Below are 22,483 nucleotides of genomic sequence, written 5' to 3' on the forward strand. Positions count from 1 at the left end.
GAAAATCTCCATGAACACCAAGGATATTACCAACATATGTGAAGAGTTGAAAGGAGTGCAGATCAAAGTAAAAAAATAAAGCAAGAAAAAAAAAATCTCATGTCAAGCTACAGAGAGGAGAGGATGCAGGAGGATACAATAAGAAATGCCCCCTTTGGCTATACAGTATGTGAGACTTGCAAAAAAGATGCAAGGCAAGAAGTTTTTGAGCATTTTTCTAAGATCACTGCAGAGGACAAAGAGAACACTGTTTTATAGCGCACAATCTGCATTTCATACAACAAAACAATGTGTCACCACTTCAATTTGCACCCAGAATCCTGCGATTCAGAAAGAAAACATGAACTCTTACATAGTTTAGACCACCAGACCCTTCTCAGTTGTAACTGAGAGTGGGTCTGGGCAAGCTTCATTCACAGCCCATTTCCAAAAGGGGCGTCACCAACGGACGCCACTCAAATGCCTCTGGGCGCAACTGGATAGTCCAACCAATCAGACCAATGATCCGGGTGACGTAGCAGCGACAGCGGCATCAACGGGTTGTTGCGCTTCAGTGGCCGTTATGTTGAATGTAAACAAAAAGCTGCTTGCGTCATCGTCATCCTCTAAAGCCCACCTCAACGGTTGTGATTGGTGTAAAGCCTGCCTCAATGGGTGCCTCGATTTGGAAAAATTGGAAATGGGCTTGAATGGGCTCTTGGCCAGACTGACCTGCAGAGCAAATGTCAAATTTGCCGGAAGTTCGTCAGAGTTTTCACAGCCTAGTTTGCTGGGCTTGTGGTTTGAGAATTTGTATCTCAAAAAGTGTCTTCATCTTAATAGGTTCGGCCAACATCAGGTAAGGACAATTGCTCCAACTTGTGTTTTCTTCTGTGTGAATGTTAAACTCAGCTGTCATGGCTTTAATTAGTTATCGCAAATATTGCAAAGCAGTTTCATGCAGAGCAAACATGGAATTTGCCAAGTTCTTATGAAACTTTAAATCACTTGAATATTTTTTTCTGTCTTTCTACTTTCAACAATACTAACAAAAAACTTTTTGTGAACAAGCAACGAAGCTAAACACGGCTGTACGATGTGTTCATCCTGACCCATTTATACCGTATCTGTATCTTCATGTTGTTGCAATTGTGCAAACATGATGCACCAGGATAAACAGAATTCTATATAAATACATTTTAAAATGATCTATATGATTCTTCACATCAACAACTTTATTATGATTGACAGATATCCAATTGTGCTAAATGTTTTCTTAAAGTGTTCATATTATGCTCATTTTCAGGTTCATAATTGTATTTAGAGGTTTTACCAGAATAGGTTTATGTGGTTTAATTGTCAAAAAACACCATATTTTTGTTGTACTGCACATTGCTGCAGCTCCTCTTTTCCCCCTGTGTGTTGAGCTCTCTGTTTTAGCTACAGAGTGAGACATCTCACTTCTGTTCCATCTTTGTTGGGAGTCGCACATGCACAGTAACTAGGTCAGCACTACTAGCTTGGCAGTTGCAGAGTTTGAGAGCGTGCCATGCTAGCAGCTAGGCGAGCATTATAACGTGTGTTACAAAGTGACGAGAGTTCGTCACGGAAGTAAAGGCTGGACTACAATAGAGCTGTTTGGAGCAGTTTGTGAACAGTGTTTTCTGTTGGAGATGGTAAGTCCCTTTGGGTGGACTTTGAGCTTTTTCACTTTGTAAACTTATAACATGCACATAAAGATATATAACACAATAAAGGAAAAGGAAAAAGCCAAAAAGCATAATATAAGCACTTTAAAAAACAAAAGCTCAATCCTGTAGCAGCAGATAGAGAACTTAGTAAAGCTAAATGTCGTGACTAGACTTATTTTTCTGACGATTTTGCTCCAGTGCTGTTTAATAAACTTAATGCTTCAGAGCCATGTCTTTATTGTTTGTAATTTGTATGCAATGGTACAACTCACACCAGGATATACTTGCTCTTTTTTCTTTGAAATCTCCGGGATAAGCACAAGTAAGCCTGTCTCATCATATGGGGTGACTTTAAAAGTGCATCCAATGCCTATAAATGGTGGGCCACGTGGAGTAGTATAACCATTGAGAGTAAATTTGCTATTATAATTGTAGCGACTTACTTCACACTTCTGATATGAATGCTTTTAATAGCTGAAAAGTGTAAAGCTGCGGTAATAATAACCTGCTAAGCTGTGTTAGGATCGAAACCATTTGTAATGATGGTGCAAGTTCTGTGGGTTACACCGCCTTGATGAACTCTTACATAGTTTAGACCACCAGACCCTTCTCAGTTGTAACTGAGAGTGGGTCTGGGCAAGCTTCATTCACAGCCCATTTCCAAAAGGGGCGTCACCAACGGACGCCACTCAAATGCCTCTGGGCGCAACTGGATAGTCCAACCAATCAGACCAATGATCCGGGTGACGTAGCAGCGACAGCGGCATCAACGGGTTGTTGCGCTTCAGTGGCCGTTATGTTGAATGTAAACAAAAAGCTGCTTGCGTCATCGTCATCCTCTAAAGCCCACCTCAACGGTTGTGATTGGTGTAAAGCCTGCCTCAATGGGTGCCTCGATTTGGAAAAATTGGAAATGGGCTTGAATGGGCTCTTGGCCAGACTGACCTGCAGAGCAAATGTCAAATTTGCCGGACGTTCGTCAGAGTTTTCACAGCCTAGTTTGCTGGGCTTGTGGTTTGAGAATTTGTATCTCAAAAAGTGTCTTCATCTTAATAGGTTTGGCCAACATCAGGTAAGGACAATTGCTCCAACTTGTGTTTTCTTCTGTGTGAATGTTAAACTCAGCTGTCATGGCTTTAATTAGTTATCGCAAATATTGCAAAGCAGTTTCATGCAGAGCAAACATGGAATTTGCCAAGTTCTTATGAAACTTTAAATCACTTGAATATTTTTTCTGTCTTTCTACTTTCAACAATACTAACAAAAAACTTTTTGTGAACAAGCAACGAAGCTAAACACGGCTGTACGATGTGTTCATCCTGACCCATTTATACCGTATCTGTATCTTCATGTTGTTGCAATTGTGCAAACATGATGCACCAGGATAAACAGAATTCTATATAAATACATTTTAAAATGATCTATATGATTCTTCACATCAACAACTTTATTATGATTGACAGATATCCAATTGTGCTAAATGTTTTCTTAAAGTGTTCATATTATGCTCATTTTCAGGTTCATAATTGTATTTAGAGGTTTTACCAGAATAGGTTTATGTGGTTTAATTGTCAAAAAACACCATATTTTTGTTGTACTGCACATTGCTGCAGCTCCTCTTTTCCCCCTGTGTGTTGAGCTCTCTGTTTTAGCTACAGAGTGAGACATCTCACTTCTGTTCAGTTTTTGTTTGGAGTCGCACATGCACAGTAACTAGGTCAGCACTACTAGCTTGGCAGTTGCAGAGTTTGAGAGCGTGCCATGCTAGCAGCTAGGCGAGCATTATAACATGTGTTACAAAGTGACGAGAGTTCGTCACGGAAGTAAAGGCTGGACTACAATAGAGCTGTTTGGAGCAGTTTGTGAACAGTGTTTTCTGTTGGAGATGGTAAGTCCCTTTGGGTGGACTTTGAGCTTTTTCACTTTGTAAACTTATAACATGCACATAAAGATATATAACACAATAAAGGAAAAGGAAAAAGCCAAAAAGCATAATATAAGCACTTTAAAAAACAAAAGCTCAATCCTGTAGCAGCAGATAGAGAACTTAGTAAAGCTAAATGTCGTGACTAGACTTATTTTTCTGACGATTTTGCTCCAGTGCTGTTTAATAAACTTAATGCTTCAGAGCCATGTCTTTATTGTTTGTAATTTGTATGCAATGGTACAACTCACACCAGGATATACTTGCTCTTTTTTCTTTGAAATCTCCGGGATAAGCACAAGTAAGCCTGTCTCATCATATGGGGTGACTTTAAAAGTGCATCCAATGCCTATAAATGGTGGGCCACGTGGAGTAGTATAACCATTGAGAGTAAATTTGCTATTATAATTGTAGCGACTTACTTCACACTTCTGATATGAATGCTTTTAATAGCTGAAAAGTGTAAAGCTGCGGTAATAATAACCTGCTAAGCTGTGTTAGGATCGAAACCATTTGTAATGATGGTGCAAGTTCTGCGGGTTACACCGCCTTGCTTACACAAATAGCCGCGTTTGTGAGAGGAAGGCATATCACATTGCCAAGAGGCAGACTCGCTGTGGTTGCCCCGACCAGAGATAAGCTGCTAAGCTGCAGATGAAAGTGTGTGTGCATGTAGAGAGCGTGGCGTGGTGAGCAGCTGTGGTCAGCCAGATTTGGGAGCCCTCTGTGACACCACGGTTAAGATACAGTGGAGGGGAGCTTTACTTCACTACACACACACACAAACACAAACACACATTTCCCGATACCCTTCACACCAATCCAGCTGACTTCTTGGTAATTCATTTTAAAAAAGGAGCTAAAAGGAAAAGATACATCACAAAAAAAAGCATTAGAGATCAATTATTTTGACAAATACAATTGGAATGTGGTCTGGTTTTATCAAAGTATAGGAAGGCAACAGTAAACATGTTGTCCCAAATAGTATAGGCCGTGTCTCTTACTCCTCACAAAAACACTTTGGGGGCTTTCTGTGTGGAGTGTGCCTGTGGGTTAGGCCAAATGGAGGTTCACTATAGAGGTGAATATGGTTTGTAAACCCTGCACAGGATAAATATAGATATGGAGGGACGGGATGTCCCATAAATAGCTTTTGTTACAATTTACAAATAGACGATATCTCGTGAATGCGTCAACCTAAATTGATAAAGCAAATATTGTGAACATATTGCAGCCGTTTTTCAAAAAACGATACTGACAGACTCCATGAGCCAATTAAGTTTGTACATACCGCCTGAAGGCTGAGACACACCCCAAACATTGCAGAGGAGATGATAAAGGAAATGACTCTAAGAAGGCTGATCGGTCTTCTCATCTAACTCTCAGCAAGAAAGCAAATAAGTTTCCCACAATAAAAGATCTACATGGTCTAAATGTATAATGCAATGCAAAGGTTGTGTTGTAGCACCAATAGATGACATGGTAATATTTGTAATTAATATGGGCAGTAAGAAGGAAATAAAACAACCCCAGAAGTCAGTGCGTTTATAAGGAACAGGTTCATACTTTAATAATAAAAGGGTATTTTCCCTCGGCACAGATCTGCTATCAAATAAATAAAGCAATTAATCAAATACAATCTATATAAACTAAACAAAGAAAAAAACATTAGGAGGGAAAGGGAAAAAGGGAGAAACAGCTAGTGCTTAACAAGTTTCTTGTACAACAAACACCGAGTGAAAGTGTGTCTGCGTGTGGAGAGAGAGAGAAACAGCTTGTGTTATAGACAGGTAACTACTCCTCCCTGCTATGTGGGATTGGCATGGCAGATATTGGAGTACTAGCTAACAGTAGGCAAGTGAGATAGCTTAACAGTTTTTTATTATAAATATGCCTTATATTCTTTCTACATGATGCTGGTTTATCCTTTCTGCAGTCCACTATGTACATCAGTTTTTTCAAAATGTGTATACATTGATCTTACAAAGCAAATTAGGGGTGCAATACATATTGTATTAACAATGGAGGAGTGGCTCTGAATACTGAAGATTCTATACAACAGGACTGAAGATGGTGGATGATGAAAAAAACGGTTGTGAGAGGCATTGATAATTTAAATAATATATATAATGAGAAGAAAAAAAAACATTCTGGTAGATTTACATGGATAGCTGATGACTGAAAACCTTAATATTTGTATTATTCTGATCCCAAAATATCAATATATTGCCAGGGTATGATGAAAGACAGAATACAGACTTTGATTGGCAGTCTGAAGGTTAAACAGGTTTCAAAAGGAAGTTTTTTTTCCCCAGAGCATTTTGTAAAGTCTGTGACAAAACAGAGAAAAAAAAAACTGCTTTCCCAACTCTCAACAAATACTGTAGAGGTGCTCTTGAGCAAGGTATATGACCCCCCCCAGTTGCTTCAGTGATGCTGCCGGGTTGAAGACAGCAGTATGAAAGTGTGTTTCTAGTGGGCAGCTTTCTGATGTGAGTTCAGGTAATTGTATGAATGTGAAGCAGGGCATTAAAAAAAAAAAATCAAGTTCTGTCTGTTCAGTAAAACTCTCTCAGGGTAAAAGAAGTTTCAAAATTGCAACCTGGCTGTGGGTCTGACTGAGCCTTTCACCCAAATTCCTTCAGAAGCCCTGGCTCACCGTGTCGAATCGGACCACCCGGCACTGCATGCTGTCCGTTCACAAAACCAGGCTACCAATTCCACACTACTTATATTTGGAGAGTCACGCTGGTATCAACACTGTTTCGGGTGAGAGGAAACCATTGACAAAGGAGTTACAGTTGCGTGAGGGCTCCAGTCGCAAGGACTTCTTGTCCAGGAGCAGCAGTGTGAGGTGAGGAAGCTGAGGTATGGAGCGCAGCTGTGATTCCCCTTGGGGGGGGGGGCGCGGAATGACACCGTTTCCACCAGCGGGTCCCGTGGGATGACCCGTCTGACCGGTGCCTGTGCTAAAGGACAGCCTGCAGCTGTGAGAGGACACTGCAGGGCTGAGGGCAAGACTGGCATGCACTGCATTCTTGCTCATCACAAACATTGAACACTAGTGGACCATCACTATCTCATTTTCTCTGTATGGATTAGGTTCCCCTTGAGCACAGGATTGAAGCCCTAACAAAAGACTATGGATGCATAAGGGCAGGTCATTTCTAAAAGTGCTGAAAAGAATATGTGTGCTCACCCAGAATACCCCATGAGAAATCAATTAACTACCATCCTGGAGAACCAACAAGGCGATTAACACCCTGACATTTGCAGCTCTCAGTTCACTGCCTTGCACGTTGGTGGCCTAAACATCTGAATGTTTATGGCAGCGCCCACAGAGCATCATGGGATAGGATGAACAGGCAATGCCTGGTGCTGGCAGGAGAGCAGCAGCGGTGAGTTATGGGTCTAGTGGAGACTGTGGGCCGGGCCCAGTGTTATCCAGCACCAGAGGAATGAGACAGCTGAAAGAGCTCTCGCCCCGCCACACCACAAACAGAGCCTTGTTGGCTGAGCTCTGAGGCCACATGGCGGCACGGTGAAAGACCTGCTGACAGCTGGGGGACAGGAAGATGCCACGGAAACAGCGGGAGCAGACGCGTGACCCCGCGGGCCAGGCCAAGAGCTGGACGACAGAGCTACTACGAGTTAAGGAAAGTGCTATCCTGAAAGTAGTAAAAACAAAGTCCGAAAAGAAAACCATGGCGCTGGACAAGTCCCAGGTGTAAATATGTGTAACTGCTTGGATCTGAAGCAGGGCGGGGTTGAAAAATGGCATGCATGCTCAGCAAAATATTTCCCTGCATAAATAAAAAAAAAAAAAAAAAACTCCTTAAAAAGGCCAAACTTCATATTGATGAATGAATGCATCAATTTCTAACTGGCTGCATGTACCTCCGTTTCAATTTATGCCAAAAGGTCTGAGCCAGAACTGGAGAGTTCTATTGCACTGGTGTCAAGATTACACCATCTCTAGTTTCTCTTGCTTTGTTTTTAAGTGGATCATTGAACTGAGGAGGTGTGATTTAACTGCTGATATTTTGGACATTGCTCATTTTCAGGTCCATAATTGTATTTAGAGGTTGTACCAGGATAGGTTTACGTGGTTTAATTTTTGTTTAATTGTTGTACTGCACATTGCTGCAGCTCCTCTTTTCCCCCTGTGTGTTGAGCTCTCCGTTTTAGCTACAGAGTGAGGCATCTCACTTCTGTACCATCTTTGTTAGGAGTCGCACATGCGCAGTACCTAGGTAAGGACTACTAGCCAGTCATAAGCAGATTATGAGGGAGTGCCACGCTAGCAGCTAGGCGAGCATTATAACGTGTTACAAAGTGACGAGCATTCATCACGGAAGTAAAGGCTGGACTACAACAGAGCTGTTTGGAGCAGTTTGTGAACAGTGTTTTCTGTTGGAGATGGTAAGTCCCTTTGGGGTGGACTTTGGGCTTTTTCACTTTGTAAACCTATAACATGCACATAAAGATATATAACACAATAAAGGAAAGGGGAAAAGCCCAAAAGCATAATATAAACACTTTAAATAAAAAAGAGAGCTGACTGGTAAAGGTTAAAGCTATAGTGCGTAGTTTCTGTCGCCCCCATGAGGAATACTAAGTAATTACAACAACACTGTTGGCGCGTCCACATGATACAAGCCTTCCGTGATCGTGCACCGGCCCCACCCCTCCTCCACACAGTTGCTAGTAGCCAAAGATGACACGGAGGATTAAAAAAAAAACATGACGGACTAATTAATTATCTATTCTATAAAATACTTGTATGTGTTGAGAGTTCGAGCAACTGAACAGCAGTGTTGAGAGTTGAGTTGCACTTATGTATCTAATCACATTGTGAGAAAGTTGAAACAGACGGAGGACAGAGAGTTAGAGCCTGAGTAAGTAATACAGTTGTTCATTTTCTAGTCAAAATGAGGCTCTGAGTGGTATTGTAAAATGCCGTTGTGAAGAAAAACAAACATAAAAGCTTCAGATAGTGAATACAAAGATATCACATTATCAACAAAGCTTATAAAATTGATAACAATATATACCTTATGTACAGTCAATGGTAGTTCATAAAAGTAAGGAGCTTTTTGACACAGTTCTGCAGATTATGACACGATTTCTCTTTGAAAAAAGTTTCGAAGTAATTTGAAAATAACCTCTGAACGCTTAGTCAAAGACACCATTACAACAACAATTAGGATAAAATTAGAGGTAGCAGCGGATTTGGGATCTCTGTTCTTTTTTACTGTATAACATTTCAACATTTTTTCTTCCCATTTTTGCTTACGGGGTATTGCGTGCTTGAATCAGAAACTTCATTTTCATCTTCAAAAACCTGCCTGTCAGCCTGCTTTAAATACTCACGCACACATGAGCGCACTTCAAGTGGATTTAAACAGACACCAGTGTCGTGACACTCACATACACACTCTGGCTACGCCCACACATTTTCACACACACACACACACACACACACGCACACACACACACGCACACACACACGCACACACACGCACGCACACGCACGCACACGCACACGCACGCACACGCACACACACGCACACACACGCACACACTATGCCCTGCTCTCCTATCACATCTATTCCTTCATATATTTTCGTCTTTACACAGTCTTCCTCCTTTTTAATAACCTTTTGGCTTAGTGGTCTGAAAGGGTTGTGGTGCTGGTTTGGAGCCGTAGAGTTTATCAGGTAGAGGATTACAGGGTCGGGGGCGACAGGAACTTCAGGGTAATTTATCAAATTGTCCCTCTGTGCCTCCACTCTAGCCCCAGCCGTGATCCTCAGTCGTGGCCCTACTTTGGCCCTGAATCACTGTCCTGCTGCATACCCGAGCATTTGTATGTCTGACCAACCTCTTTATAACACTGATTAATAACCTCCCATCACTGGGACACCCCTTCCATGATCCTCCTCTCCAACCCATGTCCTGTGTCCACCACAAAGGCACTGCAGTACTGCACAACGCTGGGTGGGCCGGCTGTTGAGGAGGAAGCTGCTTGCAGTCGGAGTCTGCTGGCCTGGTTGGGTTTTGTGGGACTGTAGGAGTGCTGAGCTGGCCCAGGCAGGGTAAAAAAATTCAGGACTGGTAAAAGTGGTGGTAGTGGTGATGGTGTTCATGGTGGTGGTGATGCTCATGCCGCTGCACCACTTGGGCCAGCCCCCCTTCGTACAGCAGCACACTGGGCAGGTCCCTCACCTGCTCCTTCTCCACCACTGGTCCAGGAGCCTGAGAGCCTAAGGCCCTGTAGCCCTGGCTTTCCTTGGACCGCTGCTTGTGCTTGCGGTAGGGAGCTGTGGACTGGTGAGGGGGGGTCTGGCTGGGTAGTGCCGGGGGAGGAGGGACACCTCGGCTTCTCATAACCCTGCCACTGATCTGCGCAGGAGGCATGCGGCTGTGGGTCTTAGGAGAACGGAGGGCATGTTTCCCTGAGTCTTGGCCTCGCATACGGGCGGGGTGGACGCTGTCCGAAGCAACAGTGTCCACAACAGTCTGCAAGCGGCGGTGGTGGGAATAGGAGTGGCCATTTTCTGGTTCATGGGAGCGAGAACGAGTCTGGTTGGATGAGCGGGTCTGAGGTTCTGCCTTCGTCGGCTCGGTGGTGGGTGCTGTGAGGGAGACAGATGCAGGTATTTATTTAAACTGAGAAAGCAGAATCAACAACACACTTCAAGGTTGCAGAGAAACAGCAACAATTCAGCCACAGGACTTGTCAAAATGTATTACATTGGGCACTCAAAACCCTGGAAAAAAGGGGAAGAAAAATAACCCATTATGTGCAAATTATTGTGCCAACGGCTCACTAATAAAGTTCTAGTAAAAAGCTCCACGATAAGATTCTGGCAGCTTTACTTTAGGTTCTTTCTTCATGAGGATAACCCTGACTCAATGTGACAGAAAGCAGATCTCTGTTAGCACTTTCCTAACAGGACAAACATTAAAATAATCACATGTCATCACTGACCATCAGATCAAGGCTGCTGCTTATTAAACCTAATATTTCACTTCACAACAGCCCATTCTGTTGATGTGCTTTAGCCTTGAACACTTGATGTATTGTGCTTGCCTGAGCCCAGATGTTTGTACTGGCTGGTAGTTCCACCTAATGGCTCCAAGCAGGTGCCACAGTAATGAGGGCCCCTGGATGCAGCTTCAAAGGGCCACGGTCTGTGTTTCTCCCTCCCCCCTCCCCCTCTAAACCCCTGGCCCACTCACCGGCTCCGAAGCGGGATGTGTAGTTTTCGATCCCTGCCAGGTCCAAGTAGTGGTTCCTGCGTTCCAGGTTCTCATCCACACAGTGGCGCTGGCAGCCCGGTTGGGTGTGGTGGTCACTGTGGTGGCGCCTGTGGACACAAGCGGCACCTCTCATTAGGTAGCAGTTTGGGCCAGAGAGGTTCAGTACGAGTGTTTGGAGAAAGTAAAACAAGTGTTCCTTATGATCAGGCAGTAGCACAGTAATTGTTATAGAAGTGAGATTGTGACTGGAAAATCACAGGTTTAAACCTCAATTGGGAGTATTTGAACAGTGCAGTAAGAGGGCTGACTCTCCCCTCCACTGTTAACTTCTCCTTAGTACAGTGGAGGTAACTTTTTGCAAAACTAATTAAAGAGTAGAGTAGACTACTGCAGCTCCTCAAATCCTTCCTCAAACAACTAGACTGCCCCTAGCCACTTTGAGTGAGAAAGTTTTGTAGTTTTTTTTATAATTAGTGACATAATAAAAAAAAATGATAATAATAAACTTCATATACTTCTTCACAATACACAATAGAGACATAGAAGTGTACAGGGGAGGTGGGTTTACCTTAGGAGTGCTCGTGTCTTCTTGTCTGCACTCTTGGGGTCTTCTATGCACTTGTCATTTTTCTCTCTGGGGTGGGACATGTCTGTGTATGTGTGAAAGACAGGAGGCTATTATTAAAGAGAGCCACACACAAACACACACACACACACACACGTGACAAGAGTCACACAAGCCTCAGAAGAAAGCAACCTTTGTTTTGGGGTTTTACTTTGAAGATCTATAGAAAAGGCAAAACAACAATGCTTCATTTATTCTATTTTCAACTCCCAGCCTCTTATAAGGCATGAAATGAAGAAAAAAAAGCAAGCAGACTTCAGAAATTGTTTATTAAGGACGCGAGATCTGATGCAGTTTCAAATTAGCATGAAGGCAACCGGCGATATTTTCAAAGCTTGCTCTGTTTGAATCTCTTGACGGATATTTATAGCCGAAACAAAAGGATGCAAACACACAGGAATATATACTTTTTGAGATATTTTTCCCTGACTACTTGTTTACCGAGTCGTCAGTGAGAAAAGTTAGTTTGAACGTAGCTATATTTTCCCGGCAGCTCTGAGAAGGGGGGGGAGAGAGATGGGGAGAAGAAAAAAGGAAAATGGCTGTGGTTATCAAAAGGACTCAGCACATCTCTTAAGGTTTCTTTCAGAGTATTTGAAGGCGCTAAGGGAGGGGGCCCTCTCTTAGCTCTGTCACTCCCCCCATCATTAAAAATGAACCCCATTGAGTGGGAGAGATGGAGCGATGCCGAGGCTGCAAAGGAACAAAGCTCTGACAGGCCTGAAGCAGCCGCCTTTCTGCATGACAACAAACACATCTCTGGGTGAGCTGACAGCAGGCAACACAAGGGGACCCCAAACCCCCCCCCCGCCCGCCCCCGCCCACTGTGTTAATGCGAGCTTTACCTGCCGCACCCTGCGTACAAGTCCTCCACCGCTGGCTGGAGTCGGGAGCCACCGACAGCTTGACCCGCAATGTCTTGCTGCTGCTGGGTGAATGGTTGACGGAGGCGTCCACGACCTCATAAATGGTGTGCAGCAGGCTGGTGATATCCTGCAGGACAGAAGAGGTGGAGGCAAGTTTAATCTGGGCTTTATGATACACAGCTTCCATTTAAGAAAGATGAAAATCATTTGATCACCAAGTATTAAAAAAAAAAATCAAGACAAAAAGGAACATAGGAGGCTATTCTTATCACTATACTGTTTGAATTCTGCAGCTTTGTGCATTAAAACTCTGCATCATACGCATCATGCTAGCTAGGAATTTAAAGAAATGACTCAGACAACAGTGAACAGAGAAACTCACTGATGTTTTAGTTCAGCTTTCCAAGTTGAAGCGATCAGACCGGGTGTAAAGACGAGTTATAAATTCATGAAAAGAAACGTCTTGGCGGTAGCAGAAGAGGCTGACTGAGATGTCAGACCTGATATGAGACTTATTCCGGCTGTGTGAGAGTGTTACGCTCTCTCTGTTTAATTCCTCAATGTCTCTTAGATTACGGAAATTACATCTGCATAGGAAATAACACCTGTGTACCACACGTAAGCGCACGTTCACATGAACAAAATAACTGTCCATATTTGGACTGCTTCATTTGCACGTTAAATAATTCCGTCTCTTGTGGCTGTTTAGAAGCCATATTTTGCACTGATGAGTGTTTTTATGCACCATGCTAAGATAATGACTCCCTCTTGGGTGTTAACAACTATGCTGGATCTTTTTATAGCAAACCAAACGCTAATTGTCCTTTAAAAATGTCACCCGGTATGGATGTGAAATGAACTGACAGATACAGTATGGTAAAACTCATTAGTGTTTTACTTTAGAAGGTAACACAGCTTCACCATAAGAGCTCCTTTGACAGAACTTCTGAGAATTAAGCCTACACCACACAAAGACTCAAACAGCACGATTTTTACTCACTGTAGTACTCTGACTCATAAGAAAAAGGACTACTATGAATTCTTCAGGGGCGGGTTCCACATACTGGGTTAAGACATAGACACTGTAAGAAAAAAATAAAAATGAAATAAAATAAAAGCTTCCTGTGTCATTTTTGGTTTTCTTCTCTTTTTATTTGTGTGAAGGGATTAAAAAAAAAGAAAAAAAAAGTTGGAATTGGAGAGGAAAGCTTTTCTTTCCCCCTCCAAGCCGCCGCCTGCCGTCTCATGAGCCATGGAGCCACAGGCAACGCCAAAAAAACTGCACAGCCAACCGCACAGAGGACAGCTCCAGTCTCTTTGCGCCGTTTCAAGTTGTTCTCAAAAAACACGGGCCTTTCTGGATGTTCTCTCAGATCTGTACCAGGCAGACGCAAGCCACAAGGTACCTCGCAGGAGCGGAAACACACAGATGTCGCTGGATTTGGTTCTTAGGAGTGAGATTCTTTTTGGGGGTGTGGCGATACCACAGTAGGGCAATGTTTAAGATTTCCAGGGAAGTTATTGATTTATTCTCATACCCAAAAGAAGGGTGTTTCGTAGCTATGAGCTGCTAACCAGAACATTGTTGTGACACTTACAATCTGTGTATTCAGAAATGTTTCTTTCATGTCTGTTAATGCAATAAAAAATTATCAGAATTTGTTGTCGTAAAGGCCTCATATTACGTGATAAACACAACACTACGATACGTTTTCAAGGAATTCCTACTACAGCTACTGTGTTGTGTTGACAGATTTCATTTTAACTTTACTTTTACGTTTCAACTTTCATTTGTTGCTGGTAATGTTTTGACAGTTTATATTTATTTACATGTTCATTCATTTATTCATCAACGGTTTATTCAGCCAGCTAAATCAGGATTATTACCTCTCTGGTTACTTTGCCATTGTTGTCAAAGTCGTAGAGGGTGAAGGTCCACTCCTGCCGGTTATCCTCCTCTACAGACACAGCACACTCCAACTCCTGAAACAGCGCAGCGTTGAACTATCAGTTCCGGTGTGTAAGTCAGTGTGTATTTTTGTGTGTCCTGCCATTGCCCCAGTTTCATCCAGAGGGGAGGTAATAAACGTCGTGTTGGGTGTTGTTGACACTTACTTCAAACTGGAGCTGTTTCTGTGGCCCTGCGGGAGATTGGCTGTCCCTCTCCTGCATCTTCTCCTCCACACAGCAGCTGTCTGTCTTCTCTGGCGGTAAAGCCACTGCAGTGACACACACACGCACACAAACAGAGAGAGAGACGCGCGCACACACACACACACACACACACACAGACACAAAGATAAAAGAGAGAGCCTGAGGATGGAAACGTTGGGTGCAGTCATAACCTGAGGATATGTCGTCGCCTTCAAGTGTTCCTTGTAAGCTCCTACTTCCGAGTTTGGCAGCTGCAATTAAGACGTGTCACACATTCAAGTGCTCCTGGTCGGAAATAAACCTACACAGCCAAACTCCTCAGTTTTTGTTGCACTGCCTGTATTCCGAAATTGTATTTTTTAATTAATATTAACATTTATTCTAGTATGTATGCAATATACTTTAAAACGTTCTAAGGCAGCACAGGCTCTGTTGTGTTTAGCTTTTTAGACATTTTAAGTTGCTTCTACCATTATTGAAAATACACTTGTGGTACCAGATCAGGGCTGCATAATATATGTCACTGTGATATCAACTTGCGCGATAAACAGATTGCGAAAGACACTTTTTGAGTTAGTTGAAAGAGAGTATCAGCAGAAAACTGCACTTTAACATGTACCTATCGTGCTTTTTCTATAAGTGCCTTTTGTGTTTCCTTCAATGTTCAATTTGTTCAATAAAAGAATGTGGGAAATGTGGCCAGGTTAGCTCAGTTGGTAAAGCGGGCGCACATATGTAGAGGTTCACTCCTCAACACAGCGGCCGCGGTTCGACTCCGACCTGCGGCCCTTTGCTGCATGTAATGCCCCCCCCCCCCTCTCTCTCCCCTTTCATGTCTTCATCTGTCCTGTGAAAATAAAGGCCTAAAAATGCCCCCCCAAAAAAAAGAATGTTGGAAATAATTTCCTTTCAGTTTTTTTTTAATTCTACAAGCAATTTGTTGTATTGTAGAAGTATACTAAAAGCAGCAGAAGTGTATACACTTTATTATCTGTTTATTTATCTAAAGTAATATCATTATTGACATATTCAACAATTGCATCATTCCACAGAGCCAAAGTACTGTTGAATCAAAACAGTGATATCACGACTGGAACTGGAATCCAATATATTTATAACCCAATGGGTTCACACTGATGTCAAACGTGAAACTGAATGACATAACATGTCTCGAACATGATAGAATATTAGGTGACATTCGGATATAAATGGTGGATCGTAAAACAGCATGCGAATATCAAAAGGCCTATGGGAGACCCCTGGGATCAATTTATGGAATGACATTCACTGTAAATTACCATCCAGACATACAGTAAAGGCAGACAGTGCAGAGGGAACACTAATCTGTCAACGGCACTTATACTGACAGCCAGACCCACCTGTGTAGAGTCTGACAACATTTCAAATACCATAGAAGTCAATGATAGCACAGGTTGTCCCAGACAGGAATCAAACTGAGAATGTACTGGTGTCAGGTAACAAACCTAATACTCCAAATTAATGAGCTCAGAAAAGACCTATGTGTGCCACTGGGTTTTCACAATCCCTGCAACCCTGCTTTATTATAAAATCAGTGGTCACAAGTTACCCAATTTCTTTGTTAAAATTTTTTCAAGATTTAAAGATTAATTCAACATATGTTAATGCCTGTGACCACAGTTAATGGTGGTGTATTTTTGGATTGAACTATATTGTAAGGTAGTCCACCCTGGTGGACAATAATAATACAACTGTCCCTGTCTGGTTCAATGTTTTAGTTTCAGCATTGGATGTTGGCCCAGACCTAATGCTACCGGATATCCTTCTCTGCTTTGAAATCCCGCATTTGTTTGACACATGAGACAGCAGATACACACGACATGTAACTGAGATTTGGGAGGTGTACACATCGGCTCCTTTACGAGCCTCTATGAGTTACAGTTACCCAGACACCTCATTGCTTCAAGCTCATACATGTTTATGTGTATTTTCGCAGAAGCTTGACCCAGCCTTTACCCAGCCACAGTCCCTTTATGTTTCACCGCTAGTCATTTAGCTTTGTATGAGCATCACCCCCCCCTTCCCCTCATCCAATCACAGTCCTGAAGGCCGCAAACACACCCATACACCCACACAGACCACACCCCTATCTCTCCACCCTCCCCTGCTCCTCTCTCCTCTGCCACACTTTGAAGTTCCATTCTCAAACCTTTTGGAAGAAGATCAGACCGGCTGTAAAACAGAATCACTAATTAATTAAGCCAAGTCAAATCTGAAACACTGTTTGTTTGCTCGCCAACGGAGCAGACACAACAGCCCAATTTCTTTCCTCCTGATCCAAAGCAGATCAAAGCAGACCTGTCTCATCTCTGGGTGGGGGAAAATGCCAGAAATGAAAGGCATCATCCCAGGGAGCCTTTACCAACTTTTTGGAGAGGAGCAGTATTTGGGGTCCCGCTGTTTGATCATCTGAGGTGCTCAAAGGGAACATTGTGTGCTAGGGCAAATCTGTTCCGTAGCAGGCTCAATATGGTGGTGAGATGCTTATCTCGGAGCTAATGAAATGCCGGGAGGAGTAACAGTAATCTGCTATCACCCTCCTCCCCACCACCACAGACATAAGCCGACTCTTTATGAGAGGAGCTGATCCAGGGGATTGGCTGCACATCAGATCTTAGGGGCAAGACGAGGGCAGCCGAAGAAGGCACCCTCCAAGCCAAGCCTGCTCCAGCAGCTACGCTACACACACACACACACACACACACACACACACACACGAAGGCAGAGTCCGGAAAAGTGCCACTCACTGGCCCTCATTTATGAAACGTGTATACAACCTAAAACAGGCGTAGGACGGGCGTACGCCGATTCCTACGCAAAGCAAGGCATTTATCAATTTGAACGTGAGCATAGGCTGCGATAAAATCTCACGTCTGGTCTGAACTCGTGTACGTAAGTTTTCGAGTCAGTGTGAACTTGCGGTGCAGCATATAATCAGTTTAACAGGAGAAGGAGAAGTCATCAGTTGATCACTTATCAGCATTGGCAGATCTGGCTCTTTTAGAGGACCTCTATGCGCCAGTACAACAGTGCACATGTATGCGCACGGGCCACGGTGGAACGCTCCATTGGACTGATTAAGGGCAGATGGCTCATGGTCTTGCATCAGCGGGGGGACCCTACTATACACGCCAGAAAAAGTCTGCAACATTGTTTAGCCTGTGGGGTTCTGCACAACATCGCGCAGGAAAACAGGGTGCAATAAATGTGGTGATGGAGCAAGATGACCTGATGTCCAGAGAGCAGTGTCCAGCACAACCCCAACTGAGACTATACCAAGGAGACAGGATATTATTCCTTGCTTTTAAAAGGTATAGTTGTTATGTTTGGCAATGATATTCAATACAGGAAACATGATGATGCACAACATTTTTATTTATTCTTCAGGTTTTCGGTTCTCTTTTAAAGTGTTGTTAATCGCAGCAAGCGAACAATTTATTTCTGCCATTGACCGAGTTATTTCAGCTTGTTTTTCCAGCCCCTCTGCTGTCAGGGTGGCGGAGGACACACGCTCTCCCTCACAGCTCACAGTTGCCTGGCTCGATTGGACCGATGAAAAGAAACATTCAGTAAAATAAAAGACACTGCATAAACTCCGCTACTGTGTGTTTATTTACATATAAGTACATATAGGCCTAAGAGATTGCAATATAAGCCTGTATATTACTAGGACTTATAGCATACGTATGTCAAGGATGTAGCCTATAGCCTACATTAAATAAACTTCAGCTGGAGTCCGATTTACTACGGCAACACTTGACTGCATCAGTGATCTCTTTCCATTCCGCATTCTTTCTACAGCCTTTAATACCAGTTTTCAGGCTGCCAAATAGTACACACGTAAATGCAAATGAATCTGAGATATCAGGGTTTCAATCTCCACCTCTGAAAAGTGCCGCTTCTTGGCCGGATTACGTCTCGCCATGTCGTAAATTGTAGGGGCGAGGCCTCAAAACCAAGAATATATTGGGGCGTTAAATTTAAATTACGATCGTTTCCAGCCGCTGCATTTATCAATGTACGACCATTCTTACGCTCTGATTGGTGTGATACGAACGTTTCATGAATCACACGTGACGCCTGTCGTAAGATGATTTTTGCGCTCATATCTGCGCTGGTTTCTACGTTAGGTTGATAAATGAGGGCCACTGTGAGCAATCATGTTCATTTGGGTCTTATTGTGGCTGAGGTGGTACAAAATGGTGCTATGTGCACATGAGGGCAATTCATTCCAAACTAGAAAAAACTGTTTATTAACCTCAACTCAACTCAATTTCGTCTACACTGCAAAGCAGGGTCATAAAACTTACACATACAACTTGACACCTCAACTAAACCCACTTCAAAGTTCTGGTATTGTGACATTTCTCCACCCACAAATGTGACACAGTTGCCTCTCCTTGCTAGCTGTCAGTAAATGAGTTAACTTTAGTTACTTAGAAGTGAAAACATTTAATTTCTTAGAGGTCCGTATCACGGAAATATTCACACATGATCTATGGAATGTTTTTATTGAAGCAAATGATTTGGGCCAATCACTGAGAATAAACAGAGCAACGTGTTCTAATTAGCAACATCTGTCTTGAAGGGAGTACAACCTCGGCCCAGACTTGGGTTCAGCCCAGTGACAAAAAATCATTTTATACTCCATTAATCAGTCGCGTTATCTACTTGTTTTATTATGCAGTGAAGCAGAGCTGAAATAAAAGTGAATTTCTCACACAATTCCAAATTCTAAGCTGGTCTCGTTCAACTATTTATTTCTGCCTCCGCCTCACGTCCAATCCTGTCTTTAAATGGGAGGGAGAGTCTTTTTCCTCCCGGAGCTCTTAATCCAGGATCACATCACATTGGGGAAAAAAAACATGGAGGAATGGAGGCACTTTGCAGAGCACCACGGGGGGACGGGTGGATGAAAGATGAAGGAGGTGGAGAGGTGGGAGGGAAGGTAAAGGGGACCTCATCAGCACATTGTTGGGGCTTAGAGAATGGGTGTGGAGCAGAAGGGAAAGGATGAACGACTGCAAAAAAAGAACCGCACTAGTACCTGGAGGGTATTAGTATTTTTGCAGGTTTTCAATTTTATCAAAATAATGGAGACCAAAATCCTGGATCTGAGCTGATGTAGCCTTTGGTGATTGGCCTACCTTCTAAACGGTAGTGTTCATTGCCAATCCTCTCTGCACATGCTTCATCCATGGATTCCTAGAAAGAGAAAAAGACAGAACAAGACACATAAGTCACTGTTTCAAGTCATATAAAGGAGAAGTATCATATTTTTGTCACATAAAAACAAACATCTTTAACGGTACAAATCCACAGCACAGTTTTCCAACACAGAGTGACATGCTCGAATCAAAATTACAGCGTATATATTATATATATATATATATATGTGAACAAAGTTTGACAACAGTACTCTGGCCTTAAACAGCAGCGGAAAGTTTAAGAGGATGGTAATTGCAGGACTGAAACCAACTGAGCATAAGACTGGCAGTCAGAATTGAGACTATTAAAGAAGCATCTAAATCGCCACTGCCGGCCCTGCAGGGAATTCTGAGAAAGAGGGCTGGTAGTAGGGCTATTTCGGTGGCGGGCTATCGTTGCAGCGATACGTTCAGAGGCTTGTTTTATCCCAGACTGTTTTCACCTGGGCCCCCACTGCTGGCAGCTCTGTCTGTTAGCACATGCCACAGAGGCTGGAGGGACGAGGCTGGAGGGACATGTGATCCCCCGGGCTTCACTATGGAAAAGTCTGGCTCAGGTATCCATGTGGCATTACAGTCATCTGTCCAAAACAACCATTACTCACGGGCTGACAAACACATATTCATGCACATATCCGTATGCACATACGCCAACGGATACACACACATTCAAAGACCCACCCTCGACATCATTTCAAAGCACCCAACCTAACCCAATTTCATTGCACCCAACCATACTTCAAAAAACATTCCTGGCGGTTATTCATCAAAAACTAGATAAAGTGCACACAGACTCTGCTGAGACAGAACATATTAACACCATTCTTATCATAGGTGATGATTAACCTTAATAATAAATAATTAACTTCATACAATCCTTGGATATAAGTGTAGGATCATTTGTGTTTATTGTGCACATGCTTGTGTGTTCACAGGCGTGTGTGAGTGTGTGTGTGTGTGTGTGTGTGTGTGTGTGTGTGTGTGTGTGTGTGTGTGTGTGTGTGTGTGTGTGTGTGTGTCAGAGGCAAGGCCGTGCCAGCGTGAGTGAGGATTTCTGTGTAATCCAAAGAGGTAGAAGGACAGATGGAGTGATCCTACCCTCCTCAGACTAGTGTCGGCCGGGCCGCAGCACTGTGGGTGGCCCCTGGAGGAGAATACAGCAAACCCCAGGACTAACTGGCTGGCAGACTGATAGGCTGATACCTCAAAGCATAAACCTATGTTTGTTGTTGGTATGAATGGGTCAACACACGTTCCGATCTGGCTTCATGACCTGGCTGGTCCTGAGCTGGTTTTAATGTTGCAGTGTTTCCTTTAGGATTTCTTTTTTAGCAGTGGGGGCAGATCTGGCGGAATACAATCCTGCTGGTACCTGACTTTTCCTAAAAGAGTCTGTATTTTCATTTAAAATTGATTTTATACATTACACAAAAGGCAAAGAAAATACAATCACTTTTACCTATTTCGGCCATACACGGTCATATTGAATGCTCGGATTGTCGCGGTTTTGTTTTTAATCTTTTGCGTGGTTGAAGATGCATCTTGGTTGCTTAGTAATAATCATAGTCTCTGTCAGAGAAACGTAACTAGCGGTCTTGAGTAACAAGTGTGGGCATCACCGATGGGCCGAAGGCAAAGCCAGAGTCGGTATCGTAGGCTACTACGGCGTAGATGGACTCTTCTGAATCAGAAGAAAAGAACCGGGCGCTCACTCTGTGAAAGGCGCGGTAGACGTAGATGGCCGGGGGCTGTCTACGTGTTCATATAACTTTATACATGCTACAACTGGCTGGAATCAATACACACATCCTCTCCAAGGAGTGCACCTGCTGTAAAATGTCCCGGAGGAAGTTCATGCAGCAACTGGCAGAGTAACTGAGAGCCGAGTTTATGGAGGAAAAAAGGGAAGCGGTGCACGGTCCGAACAGTGCTGCGCACCACAGCAGACACCAAAACGGAGGCAGTGCCAGGTTAGGGTTAGGTTATAAATGTTCAAATAACATACTTTTAATTGTTATTTGGCTGTGAATTATGTTGAATGAATTTCCCCCAATATGTTTCAGGACATGAATGTATAAAATAATCACGGTTTAGCCTACTATGCCATGATATGAATTATTGAAACACGTATTAGGCTACTACTCAAAAGTATAATTAAAATCGTTAAAATGTACATGTCGGTGTTATTACGTTGTTCTAAAGATATCCTAAGACAATACATGCATTAATATCACAATTGGGTAGGCTATTTATCATGAGAGATTATAGAGTTTGGAATCTGGCAGTCAAAATGACCGCTCATGGCAGTTCTAGTAGGCTAGTTATTTCCGGCACTTCCAGTATCTTAATGCAGTGTAACTACTTCAGCATGTAAACAATGCACCTAAAATACAAACGTGAGCAAGGGCGTTGTATTGAATCAACAGCCACGTGCAATTTAGCAAGCAGTGAAACTAAAAATGTGCAACAACTATAGACTAATACAGGCTTAAATGAACTGACAATATAAGTTATACGACTTACAGTTCTCAAGGATGCACACATGCCATCTCCGGACAGCCTGTCTCTTTTTTCTTTCTCCCTTTTCTCCGAGTGGCACGCGTGCCCACTCGCGTTGTGAAGCGTGTGTCCGCGCTATTCTCCGACGTGCCCTCTAACAATCACTGCTGATAGACGGCTTTTTGTACATTTCTGATACCGTGGTGGGAGAAATCTAACCGTGGCGGACCGCC

At 43.1% G+C, this 22,483-nt stretch overlaps 1 protein-coding gene across 1 annotated transcript in view; it reads right to left on the reverse strand.

Annotated features, from left to right (window-relative positions):
• Positions 1-5,140: 5,140 nt before the first annotated feature.
• The window catches only part of nkd1 (NKD inhibitor of WNT signaling pathway 1), a 41,629-nt gene continuing 24,286 nt past the window's right edge, over positions 5,141-22,483 (reverse strand). Inside the window, exons 4-10 of the mRNA XM_078253048.1 lie at positions 19,692-19,749; positions 14,467-14,570; positions 14,239-14,334; positions 12,331-12,478; positions 11,429-11,510; positions 10,840-10,967; positions 5,141-10,232 (exon numbers count right to left, since the gene is read on the reverse strand). Coding sequence (XP_078109174.1) covers positions 9,703-10,232; positions 10,840-10,967; positions 11,429-11,510; positions 12,331-12,478; positions 14,239-14,334; positions 14,467-14,570; positions 19,692-19,749 — 1,146 coding nt within the window. The 3' untranslated portion in view covers positions 5,141-9,702. The remainder of the gene's footprint in view (positions 10,233-10,839; positions 10,968-11,428; positions 11,511-12,330; positions 12,479-14,238; positions 14,335-14,466; positions 14,571-19,691; positions 19,750-22,483) is intronic.

This window comes from Sander vitreus, chromosome 1, assembly GCF_031162955.1.
Source record: "Sander vitreus isolate 19-12246 chromosome 1, sanVit1, whole genome shotgun sequence".
Taxonomy (NCBI): domain Eukaryota; kingdom Metazoa; phylum Chordata; class Actinopteri; order Perciformes; family Percidae; genus Sander; species Sander vitreus.